This window comes from Xyrauchen texanus, chromosome 36 (genome assembly GCF_025860055.1).
Source record: "Xyrauchen texanus isolate HMW12.3.18 chromosome 36, RBS_HiC_50CHRs, whole genome shotgun sequence".
NCBI lineage: Eukaryota > Metazoa > Chordata > Actinopteri > Cypriniformes > Catostomidae > Xyrauchen > Xyrauchen texanus.
The window spans coordinates 11,403,430-11,429,487 of record NC_068311.1 but is presented as its reverse complement, the minus strand read 5'-3'; the positions used below and the strand labels follow the sequence as shown (position 1 = coordinate 11,429,487).

Here is a 26,058-nt window from a genome sequence, read left to right as displayed (position 1 = left end):
TCAGATTTATTATGAGGGCTTGTTTAAGGACCCGTCGATGTACAGATGCGTCAGACATTCTTGTGTAGCGTCTAAGATGCGTTGCGTCATAAACTAAGTTTTTAGGTCACGTGTCAAGTTAAATATAGTTTAATACTTAGAACACATCTTGAGATCCCTTAGTTCGGATTTGCGCTCCATCAAATGTTTTGAACGCAAGAACGTAAAGGAAGTTTGTGTTGTGTGTCTGCTGGATGGTTGTTTTCTTCACTGTATAAACTGAGCATTGCCACACAGCTGAAATTTCACTTACTGCCCTCTGGACTAAAACGGTGGTACTACAATTATAATTTTTAATAAAATTAAATCGCACTGAATTAACGCGTTAAATCAAAAGCCCTAATTAATATATATATATATATATATATATATATATATATATATATATATATATATATATATATACATATATATATATTCTTTATCGCGTCATTTTAATTGCCTTTTTGTTTCGTTTGGAGTGCAATTTGAATTTAGAAATGTATTTGATTTAAGTTTTTAATAAATGTATTTAATTTTCAATGCAAAACCACTAAAGCAAGAATATTCTCCGATCCCTCAGCCCAGAGGTTGCCGATGTATTTGTGTATATGTATATATACACTCACCTAAAGGATTATTAGGAACACCTGTTCAATTTCTCATTAATGCAATTATCTAATCAACCAATCACATGGCAGTTGCTTCAATGCATTTAGGGGTGTGGTCCTGGTCAAGACAATCTCCTGAACTCCAAACTGAATGTCAGAATGGGAAAGAAAGGTGATTTAAGCAATTTTGAGCGTGGCATGGTTGTTGGTGCCAGACGGGCCGGTCTGAGTATTTCACAATCTGCTCAGTTACTGGGATTTTCACGCACAACCATTTCTAGGGTTTACAAAGAATGGTGTGAAAAGGGAAAAACATCCAGTATGCGGCAGTCCTGTGGGCAAAAATGCCTTGTTGACGCTAGAGGTCAGAGGAGAATGGGCCGACTGATTCAAGCTGATAGAAGAGCAACTTTGCCTGAAATAACCACTCGTTACAACCGAGGTATGCAGCAAAGCATTTGTGAAGCCACAACACGCACAACCTTGAGGCGGATGGGCTACAACAGCAGAAGACCCCACCGGGTACCACTCATCTCCACTACAAATAGGAAAAAAAGGCTACAATTTGCAAGAGATCACCAAAATTGGACAGTTGAAGACTGGAAAAATGTTGCCTGGTCTGATGAGTCTCGATTTCTGTTGAGACATTCAGATGGTAGAGTCAGAATTTGGCATAAACAGAATGAGAACATGGATCCATCATGCCTTGTTACCACTGTGCAGGCTGGTGGTGGTGGTGTAATGATGTGGGGGATGTTTTCTTGGCACACTTTAGGCCCCTTAGTGCCAACTGGGCATCGTTTAAATGCCACGGCCTACCTGAGCATTGTTTCTAACCATGTCCATCCCTTTATGGTCACCATGTACCCATCCTCTGATGGCTACTTCCAGCAGGATAATGCACCATGTCACAAAGCTCGAATCATTTCAAATTGGTTTCTTGAACATGACAATGAGTTCACTGTACTAAAATGGCCCCCACAGTCACCAGATCTCAACCCAATAGAGCATCTTTGGGATGTGGTGGAACGGGAGCTTCGTGCCCTGGATGTGCATCCCACAAATCTCCATCAACTGCAAGATGCTATCCTATCAATATGTGCCAACATTTCTAAAGAATGCTTTCAGCACCTTGTTGAATCAATGCCACGTAGAATTAAGGCAGTTCTGAAGGCGAAAGGGGGTCAAACACAGTATTAGTATGGTGTTCCTAATAATCCTTTAGGTGAGTGTATATTTTATTTATATATATATAAAATAAAGCACATAACTGTTAATCAGAAAGTTGCTGGTTCGATCCCGACAGACACCACCATTGTGTCCTTGAGCAAGGCACTTAACTCCAGGTTGCTTCGGGGGGATTGTCCCTGTAATAAGTGCACTGTAAGTCGCTTTGGATAAAAGCATCTGCCAAATGCATATGTATATGTATGTATATATATCTCTTGTGAAGGAACAAAAATAATTTATTCACACACATTATGTATATTCCCAGATAATGAAATACCAGACCGGTATAGAATGCACAGATAAAGTAGGTTCTATGCTAGAGAGATGTTGACAACTGTTGTAAAACCATCTTTCAAAAAGTTTAACACACATTTTAATTGCATAATTGCTTATATATTTTTTAGTTTTATTACAATTTTTTGTTAAAATAAAGTAAGATGTATGAAACCAACGAGAGGTACAGTCTTCCCGTTTGAGCTCATTATTGTTTTGGGAAGAAGACACGCTGTGAATTTACCTCAGAAGAAAAGCAAGATCCGATACGGCCTTTCTAAAACGAAAACTGTCCCACAAAATTTCATTTTGTGAGCGAAAACTCGACATAAGTCAACAAAATCTATTATGCGTTTCGTGGCCTTATTTCAGTACTTAATTACTAACCACGCATAATCTTGATTTTCTTAAAAATGCAAACATGTACATCCCATGTTTGGAGGTTCTTATGCTACAACACTGCTGAGAAAGTGATGCAGTTTATTTATTCATTTTGTTAATTATTCATGCTTGACATGAAGACTACAATCATATCAACTGTATCTGAGCAAAATGTTTAATTGTTATCTCAAAGCAAGTTATCGCATTTGGAACCAAGGTAGCCTTTTTTATCAAAAGTCAAAAAACTCTCCAAACAAGTGATCTGAGGGTTTTACTGAACCAAAGAACTACTTACATTTGTAAATGCCACAAACCAGAAACACAATTACACAGAATAAGTATCAAGTAATAAGATCCAGCACTGTTTCAATTGTGCACATGGTAAATCAAGACCTGTCAATCTAAGTGATCAGTCCAATCCATGCTGTAAAACAGTGACTGATTGGTCTTTACACATCGTCCCTTCCCAACATACCACCCACATACCTGAGATCAGAGATTATCTTATTATCGGTTTAAGAAATTAAATCAAGTTTGCTGTTTGTTAACTATAAATCAACACATTAGCTGTATTTTATTAATTTAATGTTGAACAAGATATCTTTTTAATTAAATATGCTATAAGTATTTTCTTCAATCATCTAATTATTAGAAAACCTAAAATATGTTGCTTGTATGTGTTTGCTTCAGCCAGTGGAAGGCATGGTACAAGTGTATGTGTGCACATGATCAGGATGGGACCACCTCTGCCTCATTTTGAGCAAGGATAAACCCTGTATGTATATATATATATATATATATATATATATATATATATATATATATATATATATATATATATATATAGTAGTATATATAAAGTGTATGTAAACACCTGACCCACTGGGAATGTGATGAAATCAATAAAAGCTTAAATAAATAATTCTATTATCTATTGCTGTTATCATAGCATTTCACATTCTTAAAATAAAGTTGCGATCCTAACTGACCTAAGACAGGGAATGTTTTTTGTGATTAAATTTCAGCAATTGTAAAAACTGAGTTTAAATGTATTTTGCTAATGTGTATGTAAACTTCAACTTTGTGTGTGTGTGTGTACGTACATACATACATACACACATACATACATACATACATACATACATACACACACACACACACACACACACACAGACACACACACACACACACACACACACACACACACACACACAATATTTATGTGCCTAGGGGTTTCCTCTGTTTCTATGTAGTGGAGAGGGTCATTATGGAAATTCTCTGTTAACTGTCAAGCTTGGCCAGCAATTTCACACTTTTCCACTGGATGGTACACTGACCAAATGAATGCCAGCACTGCAAACAGAGTGGTATAATTTTTAGCTTTGGAAAAACAGCAGAGCTCTCAGTCAAGGTCACTACTATTCATATAAACAAATGTTTGAATCAATCAGCAGAAAAATATTGTTGAGCTGCCTTTGAGATACATTTTTAAGAGGATGATTTTAATGCAAAAAACGTTGTCTAACCGCAAGAAATCTCTAAGAAATCTTTTTTGAGAGCTCCAAGATCAAAACTCTAGCTACATCTCTACTACAAATATCAAACATATTGAGATGAAATGATTATGTGGCCGAATGGACTTATGTTGCAAACAAGGAATTCCACAAAAACAACAAACCTCAGTACAGAGTTGTAACACTGGGTGGATTAAACATTTAGATGCAATGAGCCCACACTGCACTATAGTATAGTTTTTTGTATTGTAAAGTCTTCAACACACAAAAAACAATGACTATTTGTATGATCACTGGAGTTTGACCTTTAAAATGATACTGATAAAAAAAGAAATCCTTACAGGAAATTATATATCCCTATTTTATTATATGATTCCCAGTTAAATATGAATTCAACCCTGCCAAGACTGAACTCCTTGTCTTTCCAGCCAACCCGGCTGTTGAACACAACATCACCGTGCGGCTGGGTCCAACTACAGTTTCGCCTTCCAAAACGGTCAGAAATCTAGGGGTAACCATTGATGATGAGCTAAATTTCACAGACCACATTTCAAAAACTGCAAGATCATGTAGATTTACACTCTACAATATCAGGAAGATAAGACCCTTCCTCTCTGTACATGCCACACAACTGCTCGTTCAGTCCCTTGTCATAACTAGACTGGACTACTGTAACGCTCTCATTGCAGGCCTTCCTGCATGTGCTATTAGACCTCTCCAAATGATCCAGAATGCAGCAGCACGTCTGGTCTTTAATGAACCTAAGAGAGCACATGTTACACCACTTTGTCTCTCTCCACTGGCTGCCGGTTCATGCACATATTAAATTCAAGGCCCTGATGCTGGCATATAAAACAGTCACTGGGTCTGCTCCAGAATACCTAAAAACATTTATGCAGAGCTACGTTCCCACCAGAATTCTGTGGTCGGCTAAGGAACGTCGCCTTGTCGTACCAAAACAAAGAGGCACCAAAACACTTTCCCGGACTTTCAGTTTCATCATACCACGGTGGTGGAATGACCTTCCCAACTCAATCCGGGAAGCTAACTCACTCTCTATCTTCAAAAAACGGCTAAAAACACATCTTTTCCAAAAGCACTTAACCGGTCACTAAAATAAAAAATAAAAATTAAAAAATTAAAAATAAAACAAAATTATTTACATTTCTTGTTGCACTTAAATCTGTTTTGTATACTATTCTGATGATAGTGAAACTTTGTAATATGGCACTTTTTGTACCACTGTCTCCCTAAGATGATTCGCTGATGTTCTTCCTCTTTTGTAAGTCGCTTTGGATAAAAGCGTCTGCCAAATGAATAAATGTAAAATATGAATTAAAGTGAAGCACACATACACCTCATGCAGTACAAAATTTTTATGACAATTAATCATAAAAGCCCTAAAACAGACAATTAATTATCATAATTATGAAAGCCCTAATCTTAAGTGATACAGGCTTTCATAACAAACCTAGCTATTGTCAGAGTTGGACTTTTTTCAGAGTTTAGCCATTTTCTAAACATTTGAAATCGTTTGTCTTTAATAAATCATGAGGGGAAAAAAAAAAAGTCTTCTAGGAGGTTGGTTTTAAAGTCTTAAAACTCACCCCACCATTTTCAGGTATTATATTGCTGGCTGTTGTATAATGTTGGTATGACATAATGAATGGAATGCATCCAAAAACCCTAATGTAAAAATGCTAGTGTCAATTAATTAGATAATTTATGTCAGATTAACGTAAATTGACAAAACAAAAAAAATTACTTTCACTACCTCTGTTATAATTAGTGGAGTGGTGGTGGCGTAGTGGACTAAAGCACTGAACTGGTAAGCAGAAGGTTGTTGGTTCAATCCTCACAGCCATCACCATTGTGTCCTTGAGCAGGGCACTTAACTGCAGGTTGCTTCGGGGGGATTGTCCCTGTAATAAGTGCACTGTAAGTCGCTTTGGATAAAAGCGTCTGCCAAATGCATAAATGTAAATGTAATTGCACTAGTGACATAATGGCTCTATACTTGATAATGGATGCTGGAACTAGTTCCCTTATCACTTATAACTAACTTATGTTTCAGCCATAACGTGTCTCCACCCAAGGAAGTTCAGTAGCTTTACATAAGTATGACATCAGTGCCTCCATTTATCATCACCGAAGAGGAGAAAACTGAGAAAATATAAATACTAAATCTCCACCTCTTGTGGGAGTGTTGGTTTAAAGTGTAATACTCAAAAAGGAAAGGCATAGCTTCGGTGTTCACACTGATATTCTTCCAGAGAATCTGGACATCCGGAGAACAACTACCTAAAGTCAACGGTAAATATATAAATAATTTATATATCATGTTTTATGGAATCAAAAAGCAGTAATATTGGTTTATTTGGCATGAGTCATACTCAGATGTTGTTAACTGAAACTTTTCAATTATTTAACACATTTTAAAAACCTTTTGACAGAAAATAAGGTATCTTAGTCTTTTGTGTTTCCCTACTTTAGAAATATTCCTACCACAAAGGGTGCTAATGGGCATTAGAAGTAAAAAAATTTGAAATTAGACAGTGGGACGTGAGTGAGGATTTGACAAGAGAAACAAGTGATATTATGAATAGTCCATGGTAGTAATTTATGGCATATGGTTGATTAAATCATGTGATTTCGCATGATTCAGATCGCAAGGCTGCAGTGTCTGTTTTATTTTTCACATTGTAAAAGCAGCTTAAAAAGAAAAGGCCAAGAACCCACAAGGCAGTGCTTGATAAGATTAAAAGAGCTCTTGCCATAGAAGTTCTTGTGATATCAATGTCACATTCAAATTATTGTTACCAAGCGTCCTGATACTTTACTAATAAGTTTTTTTATGTGTGTAATAGATAGTTATTTCTGTAGAATTATGATATTTTTAAAAATATATATATTGTAATTGGGATTCATTTAGATAAAATATCAAAATACTTGTGTGGAGTAAACAGTAAATATAATCTAGATTATTTGTTCAATTAATTGGGTAGCTATTCATTTTGACTTTTCAAATTAAATGTTATATTTATAAATTTGGTCCCCAAAACATATCAGTTTCTCCAAACTCAAGTGTATCAGTGGAAAAGACTTTAACAAGTGTGAAAAATCCATACATTTGACTGTAGCGGTGGAACAACATGAGTTGAAGAGTTCAGGAAGTATTACTAACATCTTACCTCATAATGTTATCTCTTTGAAAGAATAGTGAAAGACCGGACAATGGTTTCCAAAACTCAAATTCTACTGCTGGTGGCTGTAGTGATTATAAGCGATGGTCTTATCACTGCCGCAAACGTAACCAGCACACAAAACTACACCTCTAATGGGTCATCTCTTCAATCTATGGGGATCGTGGAAGTGACTGGACTTCTGATCTACACTGTTGCCTCCCTTGCACTTCTCAAACTCTTCCAGTGACTCTGATTATCTCTCGAAGAGCTCAAGAAATGTATCTAAATCAGTTCGTCACACAGCTAAAACCTACAGGATGTACCAATCATGTGACAATATTCAGCACTTTGTTAGCACTTTTATTCGTTTTTTTTAAATGTCAGTCTTTCAGATAGTTACAGGATTGACTGTTTTAATTCTTTTGAGATATTAGAAATATGATATTGCTATTATCTTCATGCTATAGTACATTTAAAATCTATGGTAAATTCAAATCAATTTCAAATTACATGTGTTTTTTTTTTCCTTTTTCTTTCTTTTTCTTTTCTAATATTGTGAAAACTGTTCAAGAAAGAAGAGTATCTGTTTTGAATATTGTCAATCAATGAGAAAATGATTAAAGTCAAAGGAAAAAATAATTCTTATACAATATTTTTGTCTAATTTTACAGTAAAAATATCTAAACATCCTTAAAACATCTCTATTTTGGAGTGTATACAATTATATAAATACAATAAAATGATAAAAAAGGAAATAATATATTAGGCCTATATTCCCTACAACAGAACATGCGCACTAGGGCTGGTCGATATGTAAAAAGTATTTTAACGATAATCAACTTAAAGTATATCCGATTACGCCGTCAACCCCACAGCCAAAGGTTGTGAATTTTTTGCTTTATTGATTTTGCTCTAAAATGTAATTCATTTATTGAAACATGAAAAACATAAGACATTTCTAAATTCAAACTGCACTTTAAACTAAACGGAAAAAGCAATAAAATAACAAAGTGATCAAAAAATCTTATTTAACCAACTTATTTAAACATTTACCATCTCCAACGACACCAGGTGGAAAATTACTGATTAAGAACTAAAGACAATCACAATTGTCACAAAAGACACAAGCAATAACGGCTTTTCTTTTGTCTGTTATTTTAAACATAAGTGTGTTTTTTCAAGCACGTGTCTTTGTGACTAACAGCATTTCTTGTGTCATGTGTCACTCCGAAACGTCACCCACCTGTTACGGGTAAATGAGGAATCATGCATGAAATACACTTGGACGAGAAGCTTGCGAACTGGATTCAGCCTTGTCGCATTTTGCGGGTGGCGGGTGCTAGTTTTACACCCCGGCCACTGTTTAATATATTTGCTGACTTCTCAGATCCATGGTTTTGCCATTTCCCAATATTGTTGATCATTGTCTGTTCACAATCAGCATCGGGATCTTTGTAAGTAATCATCAATATACGATTATATCGCCCTATCGCCCAGCCCTAATGCACACTCCATTGATGCACTGAAAACAAGGGGCACTGCAGCATTTATGCAAATCTGTCCCTTTAAAACAAACACAATTTGATCCTACAGATACACAAACATGACTTGTGTCAAATTCAATACTAAAGAAAGAGAATAATCCTGACAAACATAACGCAGAAAAGAAATACTACACTCATCTCAAATTACAACAGAATAAGTAGGAGATGAAACAGCACAACTTAAGACACATAAAGCTCTTACCTGCGGGCAATGTAATAAAAAACAGGATTGCCGTTCTTAGATGTGCCAGCTTGGTAAAAAATGTTGAGCGTCTTTAATGCTTTGAATTCTTCTTTTTCATGGACTTGATGCCTTTAATAAAAAAAGAAAAAAGGATTCTTGCACAGTGAATATTTTAAGCAATTATAATAAATTAACTGTATTAAACAAACTGAACCATTTATTTGCATTTCACAAGATGGTTAACATATTAACTTAGGTCACATAAATAAATTACACACACACGCACACACACACACACAGGAAGTCAGAAAGTTCACATACACCTTAGCCAAGTACAATTAAACTCAGTTTTTCACAATTCCTGACATTTAATTATAGAAAAACAATTCCCAGTCTTAAGTCTGTTAGAGGATCACTACTTTAAGAATGTGAAACGCCAGAATAATAGTAGATGATTTATTTCAACTTTTATTTCTTTCATCACATTCCTAATGGTTAAGAAGTTTACATACACTTAGTTAGTATTTGGTAGCATTGCCTTTAAATTGTTTAACTTGGGTCAAATGTTTTGGGAAGCCTTTCATAATCTTCTCACAATCCGTTGCTGGAATTTTGGCCCATTCCTCCAGACAGAACTGGTGTAACTGAGTCAGGTTTGTGGGCCTCCTTGCTCGCACATGCTTTTTCAGATCTGTCCACACATTTTCTTTCAGATTGAGGTCAGGGCTTTGTGATGGCCACTACAATTCCTTGACGTTGTTATCCTTTAGGTCTGCAAATAACGATTATATTGATAATTGACTAATCTAACGATTATTCGACTATTCGGTTGATTATTGCAGCGATCATTAATCATTAGCTCTTAACTGACTATTCAGCTTGTGCCTAGACTTAAAAGGTTGATTTAAATGTGCTTACTAACAACAAAGGACAAAATCATCTTTTAAAATGATCTCTAAATGACATTAACTGAATTCCAAGCAAAAAAAAAACTTATTGTAATCAAGAATTTTTGTCTTGTTTTCCATTGTTTCCCACATATTCTCTAAAAGCAAGTCTAAATATCTTGTATGTTGCTTCTCAGGTAAATGTATCTTGTTTTATGTAGGCTGCTTTTAGATATTTAAAAATATTTAAATATTAAATATTGTATTCAATATTCTCCAATAACAGTTTTTTCTTCTGCAGTATAGCTACTAATGTAAATGTACATTGTTTTAAAGGAGTTTTAGATATTATTTTTGGAAAACAAGCCAAAAAAGACTGATCAAAAACTTTGCTGCAGTATATAATGGGCTAAAACTACAATCTCTCACCTTTATGTTCACTTCGATCCATCTTTAACTCACATAAACAAACTTTATCTTCTTAATAGAGCTGCACATCGCCGATTTACTTCACAATAAGATACACACTGTGATACATAGGCTATAGTATATATATGTGTTATAGAGGGGGTACGTGAAATGTTGAATATTTGAAGAGTGCGCCACTGTAAAAAGATTGGGAACCACTGCTGTATATATATATATATATATATATATATATATATATATATATATATATATACATATATATATATAATCACACACAGCACAAAAATATACAGTGGGTACGTAAAGTATTCAGACCCCCTTACATTTTTCAGTCTTTGTTATATTGCAGCCATTTGCTAAAATCATTTAAGTAAATTTTTTTTCCTCATTATTGTACACACAGCACCCCCATATTGACAGAAAAACACAGAATTGTTGACATTTTTGCACATTTATTAAAAAAGAAAAACTGAAATATCACATGGTCCTAAGTATTCAGACCCTTTGCTGTGACACTCATATATTTAACTCAGGTGCTGTCCATTTCTTCTGATCATCCTTGAGATGGTTCTACACCTTCAATTGAGTCCAGCTGTGTTTGATTATACTGATTGGACTTGATTAGGAAAGCCACACACCTGTCTATATAAGACCTTACAGCTCACAGTGCATGTCAGAGCAAATGAGAATCATGAGGTCAAAGGAACTGCCTGAAGAGCTCAGAGACAGAATTGTGGCAAGGCACAGATCTGGCCAAGGTTACAAAAACATTTCTGCTGCCCTTAAGGTTCATAAGAGCACAGTGGCCTCCATAATCCTTAAATGGAAGACGTTTGGGATGACCAGAACCCTTCCTAGAGCTGGCCGTCCGGCCAAACTGAGCTATCGGGGAGAAGAGCCTTGGTGAGAGAGGTAAAGAAGAACCCAAAGATCACTGTGGCTGAGCTCCAGAGATGCAGTCGGGAGATGGGAGAAAGTTGTAGTAAGTCAACCATCACTGCAGCCATCCACCAGTCGGGGCTTTATGGCAGAGTGGCCCGACGGAAGCCTCTCCTCAGTGCAAGACACATGAAAGCCTGCATGGAGTTTGCTAAAAAACACCTGAAGGACTCCAAGATGGTGATAAATAAGATTCTCTGGTCTGATGAGACCAAGATAGAACTTTTTGGCCTTAATTCTAAGCGGTATGTGTGGAGAAAACCAGGCACTGCTCATCACCTGTCCAATACAGTCTCAACAGTGAAGCATGGTGGTGGCAGCATCATGCTGTGGGGGTGTTTTTCAGATGCAGGGACAGGACGACTGGTTGCAATCAAGGGAAAGATGAATGCGGCCAAGTACAGGGATATCCTGGATGAAAACCTTCTCCAGAGTGCTCTGGACCTCAGACTGGGCCGAAGGTTCACCTTCCAACAAGACAATGACCTTAAGCACACCGCTAAAATAACGAAGGAGTGGCTTCACAACAACTCCGTGACTGTTCTTGAATGGCCCAGCCAGAGCCCTGACTTAAACCCAATTGAGCATCTCTGGAGAGACCTGAAAATGGCTGTCCACCAATGTTTACCATCCAACCTAACAGAACTGGAGAGGATCTGCAAGGAGGAATGGCCAGAGGATACCCAAATACAGATGTGAAAAACTTGTTGCATCTTTCCCAAAAAGACTCATGGCTGTATTAGATCAAAAGGGTGCTTCTACTAAATACTGAACAAAGGGTCTGAATACTTAGGACCATGTGATATTTCAGTTTTTCTTTTTAATAAATGTGCAAAAATGTCAACAATTCTGTGTTTTTCTGTCAATATGAGGTGCTGTGTGTACAATAATGAGGAAAAAAAATGAACTTAAATGATTTTAGCAAATGGCTGCAATATAACAAAGAGTGAAAAATTTAAGGGGGTCTGAATACTTTCCGTACCCACTGTAAATATATTTTTTTTTACATTTTTACAACAAATCTTTACTCTCAATGTTCTCTAATCTGAATTTCGGAGAGAATAATCCAAACATTTGGGAAAAGCAAGAACATTAACCTTGTCATAAACTCCTCAAACTTTGAGCTGGTGAGGTTAAGGCTGGACCAGTGAGTATCAGCCACTGGTTTATGTTCAGGAGGGCCCAGATACGCCAGGAGGGTAGCCATCTTGTCAAATGGTCTACGACCCACTGCCTTGTGGTCCCTATGGTTTAAGGCTTGGTTATAACAATAACAATAACAATAATAATAATAATTGTGAAATATACATATTTGCAGAAACTTTTCCAAAAGACACTACATAACAAAAAGTGGACAGCTGAACATTACACTTTTATATGCTTATTGTACATTTAATTTTAAAACTATGACCATTAATGGGACATTTGTCCTTCCTTTGCTGCTTTTACGCCTTTCACTATTCTCGGAAGGATTCCCGCTAAATGTTGGAACATTGCTGTGGGGATTTGCTCCCATTCAGACACAAGCGCATCCACATACCTTTGCCCATGTAGTGTATCAATGGACAAATAAACATTTCAATTTTACAGCATAAGTAAAATATTGAGCCTAGTTAGTTAATGAACAACCAAAATAATGCAAATCAATGGAACAATACACTCAATATACTTCTCTTGTACTATTTTAAATCTATGCAAATAACATGACAGGATGTGCTCATAATAAGAGAGCTCCATTGTGTGTGCAGAAGCTATTTTACCTGTTACTGGACAGGTACTGGCCGATTCTCTCCTGGTTGTTCCATAACAGGCGGTGAAGAGCAAGCACATTGCCGTCACTTATGAATGACAGGCTGTGGTTAACAGAGTCACTCGGAGGAGAGTCAGATGCAATATCCAGGAAGAACCTGCATTTTATATGCAAAAACAAAACATTGCTGAACTAACAATAGACTTTTTGCGTCACAATGTTTCTTTGGAAGGTCATATCTAAGGATGTATTGTGTTTAACCAGCCAGTGAACAAAGAATTTAACCCAGAGTTAGAACAGAAGAATCCCTATATATTGTCATACTCACCCTTATGTTGTTTCAAACCTCTATGACATTCTTTATACTTTGGAACACAAAGGAAACCCTTAATCACTTTTAATGTATGCAACGAAAGTGAATGGTGACTGAGGCTAACATTCTGCCTTGCATCTACTTTTGTGTTCACCAGAAGAAACAGTCATACGAGTTAGGAACAACATAATGGTGAGAACATGATGACAGAATATTAATTTATGGGTAAACTATCCCTTTAAAATGTTAACATAACAATAAAGTCTGACAGTCATGAATCTCAACTAAAGATAAACAGAAATACTACATAATACACAATACTAGTATAAATACAACAGATATTAATGCATTAACCTCATGTATGCAAGATATTACACAAAACTTTTATAAACATACCTTCTGGCTGCATCAAAGTTGCTTTTTACAAAATCATTAAAGGGACGCATGTGCTCCTCTTTTGTGAATAAGACATGATTAGCAATGCTCTGGAGAATCTAAAAAGAGAAATGAAAAACACTGTGGCTAGAATACATTATCTGTTATATCTGTTCAGATAGAAAGTGCATATCTTTGTCTACAGTTCAGTTGTCACCTCTGTGGGGCCAAGGGTTGCCTTTTTTTAAATGGAACAATAACGTGTAAATTGAAAACGATGCTAGAAGACTTAGAACAGGAGGCACTACATCAAACCCTGCAAAAGCATGTCTCTTACATATCTCATATTATACAAGAAGTTCAGAGATTACTGTGCAAGATAACAGAGTAAAGTGAAGATTGAAATGAAATGAATGGTAATCATATCGAAGGTTTTTAACTAGTCCAGTCCTACAACCAAAAAACACTCATGACTACAGTCTTATTAGCACAAAATTTATGTTACACATTTTTTATTTAGTATTGATATTGATTTAGACAGTGTCCATTAGTGGTGTGGGGAAATATCGTTTCACCAATGCATCGCGATTCAAACTCAAACAATTCTGAATCGATTCTGAGTTCAGTTTAAATCATGGCAGTGCAGTGGCACACGCCAAAGACAGATGTAGAAACAAAGACATGAGTTAAATGCATAGACTAAAGTCAAGTGCACAAACACAACTGTATGCAGACCAGCTGTATCGAACACATGACCATTTGTGCCCGAATGAAACGAGGATCCAGAAATTCTTTTCACAAAAATAGAAACGGGAGGGTTTATTCGTGATAAAAGCCAACAAACAACATGAAAAACAAGCTTGCACCAATAATTGCACTGATTTGCACACAACCTGGGGAAAACAGAAAATAATGATGAGGCAGCGGTTCGTTTCAAATTAAAATGAATAGCTTGGCATATTCTTTAGATTAATTCCAAAAATTAATTAAATGCTATTAACTGCTTTACAGTTAATAGCATTTAATTAATACTTTTATGCTTAAACAAAAATAAAAATAATAATATAATTAGTTGAAGTAATAGTATTCAGTGTGTTTTGATGAAGAATCAATATTTTTTTTCTTGTGCTTTTAAGAATTGTTTTATTATACAGAACTAAAGAAAGAAACTGAAAAACTAAGATTCTCTTTTAAACTATAGAACCTAGAACAATTTATTTAATCTTGTGGATTATTTGTTCACAGCACATACTTAATGCAAAATGCCAGTTTATTTAATGTGACTCATTCAGATTTTTTAAAACAGCTGTTAAATAAAAAGCTGAAAGGGAAAAAATAGAAATTTAAGGACAAGATGCATTATGATGCATCGAGAATCGTTTTTATAATCAAATCGTTACCCTTTGAATCGTAATCGAATTGTGAGGCCAGTGAAGATTCACACCTCTAGTGGCCGTCAAATGGAGGGGCCAAAGTATATCTACCAATTTTTAAGGGTCAAACTCTTACCTTCGACATGAGTTTGAGGCCACGCTCAATCCGAGGCGCAGGCTTCTTGTCCAGTATGCCTGCCTCATATGGTGAAACTATAGAAGGGTTAATGAAGCGCAAGAACATGGCACTTCCTACAGCACCAATACTGTTCTGAGGAAACCGCTGGCTGACCACCTGCACAAACGGATGGAAGCAAGAGGAAAGATAAGTGAGTGGATGGATACAAAACAAAGGTAAATTACAGGCAAGACATGCAGTATATAATTCCCGTCAAAAAGCCTGAGGATTTATAATTTTCAACATTTGAAAATTCGATTTAAAAAAATCCAACTTTAGTGAAATCAGTAAATATGTCATATAGATTTACAGATAAAGATTTTCAAACCAAAATTAATAAATAAAATCCCTTCTGGTGACATGGAATATGTTGAAGGGATACTAGTTCACCTAAACATTTTAATTATCTTATTATTTACTCACTCTCATGCCATCTGAGATGTGTATGACTTTTTTCCTTCAGCAGAACACAAACAAAGATTTTTAGAAGAGCATTTCAGCTCAGTAGGTAGATACAAGTGAATGGTGGCGAGACCTTTCAAGCTTCAAAAATCACATAAAAACAGCATAAATGTAATCCAAGTCTTCAGAAGCGATATGATAAGTGTAGGTGAGAAACATTCAATATATAAGTCCTTTTTTTTACAATAAATATCCACTTTCACTTTCATATTCTGAAAGTGAGAGTGGAGATTTATAGTAAAAGAGACTTAATATTTTATCTGTTTCTCACCCAAAGCGATTGCATAGCTTCAGACATACTGTGGAGTATTAAGGATAACTTTTATACTGCGTTTATGTGATTTTTGGAGCTTCAAATGTCTGGCCACCATTCACTTGCATTGGATGGACCTACAGAGCTAAAATGCTCTTTTAAAATCTTAATTTGCATTCCGCGGAAGAAAGAAAGTCATACACATCTGGGATGGCATGAAGGTGAGAAATGTAAATTTTTGGGAGAACTATCCTTTTAAGCTGAAATGCTTTTAATATTTTTTTTAATAACTAATACTAATAGTGAAGGAGACTCAATAAGTTTAGAAAATTTGCTAAAGGACATTATGAAAAAAGAATGATAATGACAAAAAGCAAAAACAAAAATAAGATGTTTTGATGTCATGTACAGTGACTATGTATTCTTCGCTCTGAAAGGAAAACGTGGGTCATGGGACTTGAAAATCAAACCTGCATAACAGCAAGGATGCAAATTAATGCACTCACTGTTATTTCCCAGTGAAATCCATAAAATGCACACACACACATACAAAAACACGACAAAACAACAAAAAGAAAAACAACAACCTTGGATGATAAGTGACAGTGTACACATAGCCTACAAAACACAGTACACCTACAATGCCTTATTAAAAATATCCATGTGTAATTCCACCACATGTATAATAATTGATCACTTTTGACCTAAATTCTTAGAGGATATCAATTAATCTAATTACTGGGACTTAAATTAGGCTACAATGGGTCTTCGTCACCTAAAAAGACTTTCTAAGTCATCTGTTAATGAAGACAAAATAATAAGAAACTGACAATCATTTTTGCTTAAGGTCAGCTAAGAAAAAAAAAAAGGTCAGTTAGAAAATCAACCAATCTGATTACAAAAATAAAAATGCAGCCAAAAAACATATATATATATATACTTGCCAGTTTGATAATAATCAATCTATTAACATTACACATGAACTTTCACACCAACGGAAATATGCAAATAAAAAGAACATAAAATGTTCATGCAGGCAAAATCACCAATGGCTTCTCACAAAGTAATGCATGCATAACCACTGCGTAGAAGACAACCCACAGAGTACATAACAGAACCCATTGTAGTGCCAACATGTTCACTGGTTCCCATTAAATGGATTAAAATCACTAAAAAAACTGGCATTAAAATTTTGTTTTCCAGGACAGACAAGCCTTGACTGAACTTCCTTATAATACAGGAGCCAAGCTATGGAACAAACTACAGACTCATCATGTTTCTTGTATGCAATTTGTGTTATATGACATGACAAATGCCCTCCAGAACAAGTCTGTATCCAGCTTCTAATGTGCTTGGGTCTTTTTACTCTCATTTAAACAGACAAGAAACCCATAAGTAAATAACAGGCTTCTTTACGGCAAGAGATTTTTCAGGCAAAAAAAAGCTGAATTGATCCCAACTGCACGCCATCACTAACCCACCAGTTGAGATTCAAAGCAAAAATATAGCTTTTTTTGCGTTGCAATTGGAGGTTTGTTTGTAAGAAAACCATATTGCAAACAACAGTTTACAAAGGTGTTGCTGAACATGTTTTGGCGAGAGAAAAAAAATGCCACAAATCATGAAAAAAAAATAGAAAAAAGAAACAAAGTGTTAAACATCTTGCATTTGTGGTATGAATAAATGGTAGCCAAGGAAAAATACAATTCTAAAAGACACTTACGGATTTTTTGTTTTCCTTTTTGTCTTTTACAGTGGCTTTATTCAGAAGGGAGTGGCAAGTAGCCTACAGGGCAGAGATGAGCACAGAGAGGTCACAGCAGCTACACAACTGCACTCAGCACAGCCACAGTGCATAAAAAACACAATGAAGGAGCACACAACACAACTAATGTCTTTCTAAGAGCTGACCTCAGAACAGTTTGATTCATCCCCACCCACCAGGATCAGTGATTAAATCTTAAGAAACTGCTCTCCAAGCTGAACATAAAGCAAAAGCTGCAAAGATGCCACAGTGGAAAAGAGAGCGCTCAGCCCAAGCAAAAAGGTGTGAATGTTAAGAGTGTGAAGATAATAGCGATAAGTTGAAAATAGCCACAGAAAGTGACAAGATCTGAATAGAAAGTCTGGTCTGTGTACGAAATCCTTCGAAATCCTTTGAAGTCTTGCTGCCTCACTGCAATGTCAGTCGAATAAACAGGGAATGTTATCCACCGACCAGCCACAACATTATAAAGCCACCTACCATCACCCATTGCTATATAGAAAGCACTACAACTTACACATTATATGATGATTTACCTTGTGAATTTCATTGTTTTTTTTATGTGCTGTCATTTCAAATCAGATGACAGCAACACACTCCAAAAAAGTTGGGACAGTTGAGTGTTTACCACTGTGAAACATCACCATTTCTTCTAATAACACTTCTTAAGCATTTAAGCACTGAAGACACAAGTTTGTTAAGTTTAGATTTTCCCCATTCTTCCATTATGTAGGTCTTAAGCTGCACAATTGCACGGGGTCTTTGTTGCCGGATGGTGTGCTTAAAGGGCACCTATTATGGAATTTTGAAAATTACCTTTCATGTAGTGTATAACATAGATTTAAGTGAACAAAAACATCCTGCAAAGTTTTATGTATGAAAGTTCACCGTAAAAAAAGTTATTGTCTCTCAAAAGTAGGAGTCGACTCTGAGTCAATGTAATGAATCGTTTTTCCAACGAGTCATTTTCCTTTTCGTTGTGACGTCAAGACGAAAAATTATCAAATTGGCCGCGCCCACTCATTGCGCGCGCAGACACCAAGGAAAATTTGAAAACGTCATGTCGACAACAAGACGCTGTGTTCTGAAGTGCATATCAAAAGCGACCTTTTTTTTCACTGCCCAGGGACGAGCATGTGAAGAATCAGTGGCTAGAGTTTATATTTACAACTATACCACACAAGTACAGCCTGAACCTTGTGCTGTGTTCGCGTCATTTTAATGATGATTGCTTTACGAACATGAATGCTTTCAAGTGTGGATTCGCGAGCCGGTTGATACTGAAGGAAGGTTCAGTACCAAGTTTATTTGGATCAGCTTCCTCCTCTGAATCACAACCTGTAAGTATTATTAATAATTGTTGCTTTTATGTGTTTTTTAGCATGCTTCACAAGTATTTGTGTGTGTTGTGTACGTTACGCTCAGCGCAGCTTCTAGGTCTCCAATGTAAATTTTTTTGAAATATGTGAAATGTTTGTCGATGTTATTGGAGTTGTCATAAAGAATAGAGCAATAACTTGTAGTAATGCAGTGCTTTACCAATATGTTTATGCGTTGGGCTAACGCAAACAATAACTGATTGGGTGTTTACCACCGAACTTTGAGTTATGATCGCTAACATAAATCAACTCAAATTCCTTCTCTGATTTTGATTTTTTTTTACTACAAAGCGGTGATGGGCGTTCCGTTTCCGACAATCTCTGCACAGAGTATACCAATCACAACTGACTGGGTCATCTGACCAATCACCGCAGATTAGCGTCACGCAAAGGAGGGGTTTTTCGTTGGACGAATCATTTGGGAGTCGGTGAGCAAATCAGGCAAACATAAATGCATATTATAAGACAACAAGTGTTTTTTGTCATTGCATACATGTAAAACTGTTGTTGGGGACTCCCAAAACAATATTAGGAACATTTTAAATGCCATAATAGGTGCCCTTTAATAATGTGCCACACATTCTTAATTGGAGACAGGTCTGGGCTGCAGGCAGGTCAATCTAGCACCCACACTCTCGGCTTACACTGCCGTGCACTTGTAATCTGGCCAGTAAGTGGTTTGAAGTTGTCCTGCTGGAAAATGCAGGGACGTCCCTGGAAAAGACAGTCTTGGATGGCAGTATACGTTGCTCCAAAATGTGTACATATGCATTTATGTTGTTCTCACAGATGTGCAAGTTACCCATGCCATTGGCACTGACACACCCCTGGCCCATACGGACACTGGCTTTTGAACCTGACGCTAACAACAGCTTGGATGGTCCTTTTCCTCTTTGGACCGGATAACATGGCAGCTGTGTTTTTCCAAAAACGTTTTGAAATGTTGACTCTTCGGACCAAAAAACAAAGTTACACTGTTCTACTTTCCATCTAAGATGAGCCCAGACAGTGTTGGTGTATGGCTTCTGCTTTGCACAGTGAAGTCTTAACTTGCATATGTGGATGCAGCGGTGAATGGTGTTGACTAACAAAGGTTTACTTAAGTTTCCCAAGCCCATGTTCATAATATCCATAACAGATGAATTCCATTTTTTAAGACAGTGAGGTCTGATGGATCAAAGATCACAGGCATTCAGAATTATTTTTTTATCTTGCCCTTTCCACACCGAGATTTGACCCGATTCCTTGAATCTTTTAATTGTATTGTGCACTGTAGAGGGTAAATTACCCAAAATACTTCCAATTTGTCTTTGAGTAACATTGTTCTCAAAGTGCTGGATTATTTGATGAAGCATCTGTTGGCAAATTGATAAGTCTCGAATGATCCTTGCTCTTGAAGTCTAGGCTGTTTTTGGAGGCTCCTAATACAGTATAAAGTACTATGACACAATTGCATCACCTGTTTAACATCTCATGTTTCTCATCACCTTATTTCAACTTGACAAAATGTTGATTAGTCTTAAATTTCCACTGTATCAACTTTTTTGTAGCATGTTGTAATCATCAAATTTGAAATTACTGTACATTTAAAAACATTTTATTCACATGGTAAAACAATGTGTAGTTGTGGTGCTTTCAATATAGTAAAGGGTGAATATAATTTAAAAATCACTCCTTTTTGTTTTTATTAGCATTTTTCATACTGTCCCAACTTATTTGGAATTTTGAAAAAACACTTATAAATATATAAAATGTGCAGATTTTTATGTAATATTGGTTTAGATCTATGTGGGAGAGGTGGTTTGAAGTGGCCATGCAGGAAAAAGAAACTGCGTGTAGGCAACGGTTTTATATTCTTATGGCATAAAATACAAATCTATGCGTTACAGTCCACAAGATGGCTACATTTGAGATGTCTGAAGGTCTGTTTGTCAAGTCATTTACAACTTTATACCACATCAATAATAGCATAACCAATACATTTTGTTTTATAAATGTAAACTTGAATACTTGATCCTGCAGTTATAAACTTCAAGCACGTTCTTTGTTATATTGTTTTTATTAGTTCTATTGCTTTTTAATATTTTAGTTTTTACTGTACTGTTTTACTTGTCTTGAATAATGAATTGAGAAAACAAGAAACCTTTTACTCAAATTAATTAGCAGTTTGTTTGTGGCATCAAAATTGGTATTGTGATTTATCTAATTACACATTACTACATAAAACTACAAATACAATTGAAATCAGAAACAAATCAAATAGAGAGCTATATTAACTACATTAGCTATATTATCTAAATTTACCATTTATGATCTTGAAAAAGGATGTTTTGCAATATTTGTGATATATACACTTTTAAGTGATTTTAAGTTAAAGTGTTGTTCCACAATTCATAGCCGCCAGCAGTGGCAAAACGATATGTGAAACGATGTGAAAATCGTGAAAGGCCCCCTTTTCCAGTCATGCTTGACCTTTTGCCCCACAAGCCACAAGAAAAAGGTGTCCGTACAATAAACTAATTAACCACGATTATTTTTGTGTGATTCAAAAAGTTGCAAGTTTATGTTTTAGATCTTGATGTATAGAATTCTTTTGCATTAAAATTATGTTTGATTATTGCTATACAACATATTTGCAATAATTTTAAGTAATCTTGTGATCCGCTTGGATGCCATCTGAGGCCCATGGTTGAGAGCCACTGCCCTAATCAAAGTCCAAATGTGTGCCATTATTTCCATATTTTATGAACATTATTGACACGGTCAATCAACTTCATTTTAACCTTACAATTAAGCATTTTTGTTTCCCCAAAGATTTAGGTTCTCTAATTTTCAAGGACTCTTTCATTATTGAGAGGGGGAAAAAAATTCTATACAAAATACCAAGTTTTCCAGGACACCTGGGAACCCAGAATTTGTAAGCTAAACTGAAATATTATTGCCTTGGATGTGCATTAAGCAGATTATCTTTTTGTACACAACATTTCAACAAACATAAAAGAAAAAAGTACTAAAGGAGCAGTCTTGTGAGACGTATTTTGATGTATCTCTTCCATAAACACTAGGTTTATGCATTTGGAAAGTCACATAATTTATACAGTCCCAAAAGTATTGAGAATAGGTTGTATTTGGATCCAGTCATAATCACTTTAAATTCCATAATCACATTTTGCCATTCAAATGTGAATGGCTGCAGTATAATACTGACATAAGAAAAACATTAAATGGCAACTAGTTGGTAAAGTTGGTCAAGGCAAACTTTGATGTTAGCTTGAAAAAACCTTAATTGTTAACTAGTTTGATGGTTATATAGACATTACATTATTACAAACTGCCAGCTAGCTAGATAGGCAGACAGATGGATAGAAAGAGAAAGAGAAAAACTTAAAGCAGATCAAAGGACTTTAGTGAGTTTGTTTGCATTTGAATTTTGGCAGTTAGAGTTTGGTCAGTTTAAACATTGTCAATGCAATTGAATGGGATTTTTAAGATTTTTGACTGTCTGCTGTGCGAACAGTCAGTTAGATATAGCACTCTATTCCAGAACAGTTTGAATGTCTGTACCAAATTTGGTGGAAGCTGCTTGGAATTTCTAGGACTTACAAACTTTGGTCTCTGTTAAGGGATTTTGAAAAAACCCAAAAACAAAGGTTGTAGAATAACAGTATGCTATGTCAAGCCAACATACTTTTTAAAACTAATAATCATCAAAAATAATAATTAAAATGTTTATATATATATATATATATATATATATATATATATATATATATATATATATATATATAAACCATAACTGCCCTATAGGAATCCTTCCAATAATGTAAATGTGTTGACAAATGTGGGATGCATGAGGAAAAAAATTATATTTAAGGGTGCAATATGTAAAAGTTTTCATCACCATTTTTTTTGCCAATGTGTGAATGGCAACTTAAAAAATTTGCCCTTCCCAGATTTCCAAGGTTGCCAATTAAAGCATGCAGACTGATTTTCAAGGATCGCTTCTGCCGGGAAAATCTAAAGGATGTGACATTTATGCGTGCTCCCGGGAGCCTTGCCTCAGTAATAACTTCTCTTCCGCTATTCAACAGCGACAACAGTCTGCAACACTATGTAACGTTATCTTAGAGATGGAATCAAGCAAACATCTGGCTCCCAGCACAACACCGACTCAAACTACACAAACTCAGAGTAAGCCCAAAAAAAATAAAACATTTATCTACTGAAACCCTTCTGGCTAAGTGAAAACGTGATCGTGGTCGAGCAAAAACTAGAGTGAACATTGGCAGAGCATTTGATTCCTGGAGGGACCTTCATTCGGATTTGGGGATCAAAACGGACCATGAATTGGCGTTATTCTTATTGGACAGGTAAGCTTACATAACTGCAAAGCATGTTAAATATAGTGCCATAAGAATTGATCTATGTAATTTGAGATAACTTGATCTTGCCTGCTAAAGCTGACGAATTGCAAGCTACCTTGCTTCGTAACTTTCAAATCATTTCAACGATCTTCTCTTTATACTAAAAGTCAGGTTAATGTCAATGTTAATCTGTAATTATTCAGCAAGGTAAACTACAATAACACATAAAATTAATGCTAAACAATGATCAAGTTAATGCAAAAAGCTCCATTCATTAGTGTAAAGTAACTTGGTTATACAGAAAATATATACATTATAGTATAAAACAATAGCGAATTGATATATCAAAATGACAGTTGTGATGGAATCACATCAATACCGAATTCTGTCAACATATTTATAAATGTACAGTCTATTTTATGAACAGCATTTTATAATCATCCACCAAATTTAGCTAACCGCTATTAATAAAGCTGGCTAGCTAGCTAACGCTGACATAGGCTAAATGCAGTCAATGCATCATGCAAAGAAAAGTGATTACTTCAAACTACAGTCTTGCAAACCTATATCCACACTTTGTTTTAGCCCTGTTCCAGCACTGGAGAGTCAAATATAATATACAGGCTCAAAGTTTGTAGTAAAACAATCATAACTGTGTAATTTTATTTATGCTACCTCATCTGTCAGCATGATGCCGGTGAATCATGTTCAGTCTCTTTGTATGTTACATCATTGTTTTAGTCCATGCTCGCATCCCTATGGAGCGTATACGTGATCACGAGCAACAGGTAGATGTCATTAATAACAAGGGTTTCTGAATCTTACATACTGCACCTTTAAACTGTCTGATATATTTGTACACAGAGGTGAGCAGTAGTGCAAGACAGGATAAGAACAAGATCCTTTGTTAGAAGTGACTGAAAGACTGATCAGTGGATGCCCAAGCATGAAAGACAGCCTCAGTGCAGTCATTCAAAGGATGGAGTTACTGAGGTAAAGCAGGCCGGCATTAGGCAATGGATGTACCTGATACAGACAGTGGCACACGCTGCGCAGCTGAGGAGGAAACTCGCTGGAAGAGTTGACGATGGCCAGAAAGAAGCGGTCTGTGATCTGCAACAGGTTCTTTTGGTTCTCCTCCAGGTTCTCTGCTAGTTCTAGCCTAAATTAGGGATAAAGTCATCAAGAAATCCATTAGAAAGCTAAAATTCAACAGGATCAGAGATTTAAAAACTCCCCTGTTCTTTGAAAACTGCTTATTGTACAGCCTGGAGGACTTCATTAGAAGTTAATTCAACATGCATTAAAGTTGTGTTATTTTCTGCATCACTGCACCACCAAATATAATTGCAAAACTATTTTCAAACAGATTTCCCAATCACTTCCCCTGTAAAATCAGATAGCCCACCACCAAAATCACACCATTGGTTGAGTCAATGTTGCGGTGTCGGGATACTCAAACAGATAAATGTTTTGATAGCGCCACAGTGTTCACATCAACCTACTAAGAGCATACTTATAATTATTTCTGCATATTAAGCTGGGACTGGAGAAAGTATTTAAATGGGCTTATTGGCAATGTGTTGAAACATTAGTATATAAGTAGTTACACTTGCCTGGTGGGGTCCACTTCAAAACTAATTTGCTGCCATTCTGGTGTGGTGATTATTCCTCTCAAGAGCGGTTCCAGAAGCTTCAGAAGATAAGCAGCACCATATACCTGCACAAAACAAGGAATATATGTATTAGGCACATAAAAGGAAATTGTCCTGAGTCAGGACAGACAAATACTTGAGGCTCTCAAATATTCAAGTAAAATTTGTGCTGCAAAAATTCCATGACGGCTTTAAACAATCAAATCTGGCAAATATAAAAAAAAGCACCAAGCTGTGCATTATCCCTTATTACACCATAACATACATTCTACATGTATCAGGTATAAATACACTATGAATAACCAGGTTTCACGTTACCTTAAAACAAAATGTCATGATCTTGCTGGCCAGGCTGTTGCCTCTGAAGAGGGTCTGCATGGAGTCAGCCAGCTCCACCTCTTTTGAGAACATGTTCCACAGCAGTTGATACAGCAGGTGTCGTGAGTCAAACAGTGTCACCAACACCCTGGCCAGCTCATCCTGCAGATCATCAGAACATTAATCACAACTGCTCTACCATATACAATAACCACACACACACAACATGTTCCTCTTTATCCGGAAAATAGAACTAAGCCCTGTTTACACCAAAATCAATGCATTTAAATTACATAATTTGAAATATTCACAAAATATGTACATAAACTATTTGCACAAAGTTTTGGAAAATGTGCAGATACCTGAAAGAAAGTGTTTAGAATATGAATAATAAAAAAAAAGACGAAAAGACAGTCCGCGCAGAACAATATTTCAGACTTAATGGGCCTCATTCATGAAACTTTCATAAATATATGAGTACATTTGGAGTAATCTGTGCTTAAAATTAACCTTCCTGAAACATTTCTGCCAGATTAAATGCTTCATACTACCCAGATTTGTTAATGAAATGTGTGTATGTTAGTGAATTCCAAACATTCGTAAAGAGGGGGCGTGTGCACATTCATTCACAATTATCATGATCCACGTCCATGAAAACGCCATACAAGGAAGGCACCA

General features: G+C 35.9%; 1 protein-coding gene across 2 annotated transcripts in view; it reads right to left on the bottom strand.

Annotated features, from left to right (window-relative positions):
• LOC127629627 (neurofibromin) overlaps positions 1-26,058 on the bottom strand; it is a 115,416-nt gene that overhangs the window by 51,741 nt on the left and 37,617 nt on the right. For both annotated transcript variants that reach the window (XM_052106749.1, XM_052106750.1), the window contains exons 27-35: positions 25,381-25,542; positions 25,024-25,127; positions 24,434-24,569; positions 17,623-17,685; positions 15,143-15,301; positions 13,655-13,752; positions 12,956-13,102; positions 12,293-12,439; positions 8,959-9,069 (exon numbers count right to left, since the gene is read on the bottom strand). In XM_052106749.1, the coding sequence (XP_051962709.1) occupies positions 8,959-9,069; positions 12,293-12,439; positions 12,956-13,102; positions 13,655-13,752; positions 15,143-15,301; positions 17,623-17,685; positions 24,434-24,569; positions 25,024-25,127; positions 25,381-25,542 (1,127 nt within the window). The remainder of the gene's footprint in view (positions 1-8,958; positions 9,070-12,292; positions 12,440-12,955; positions 13,103-13,654; positions 13,753-15,142; positions 15,302-17,622; positions 17,686-24,433; positions 24,570-25,023; positions 25,128-25,380; positions 25,543-26,058) is intronic.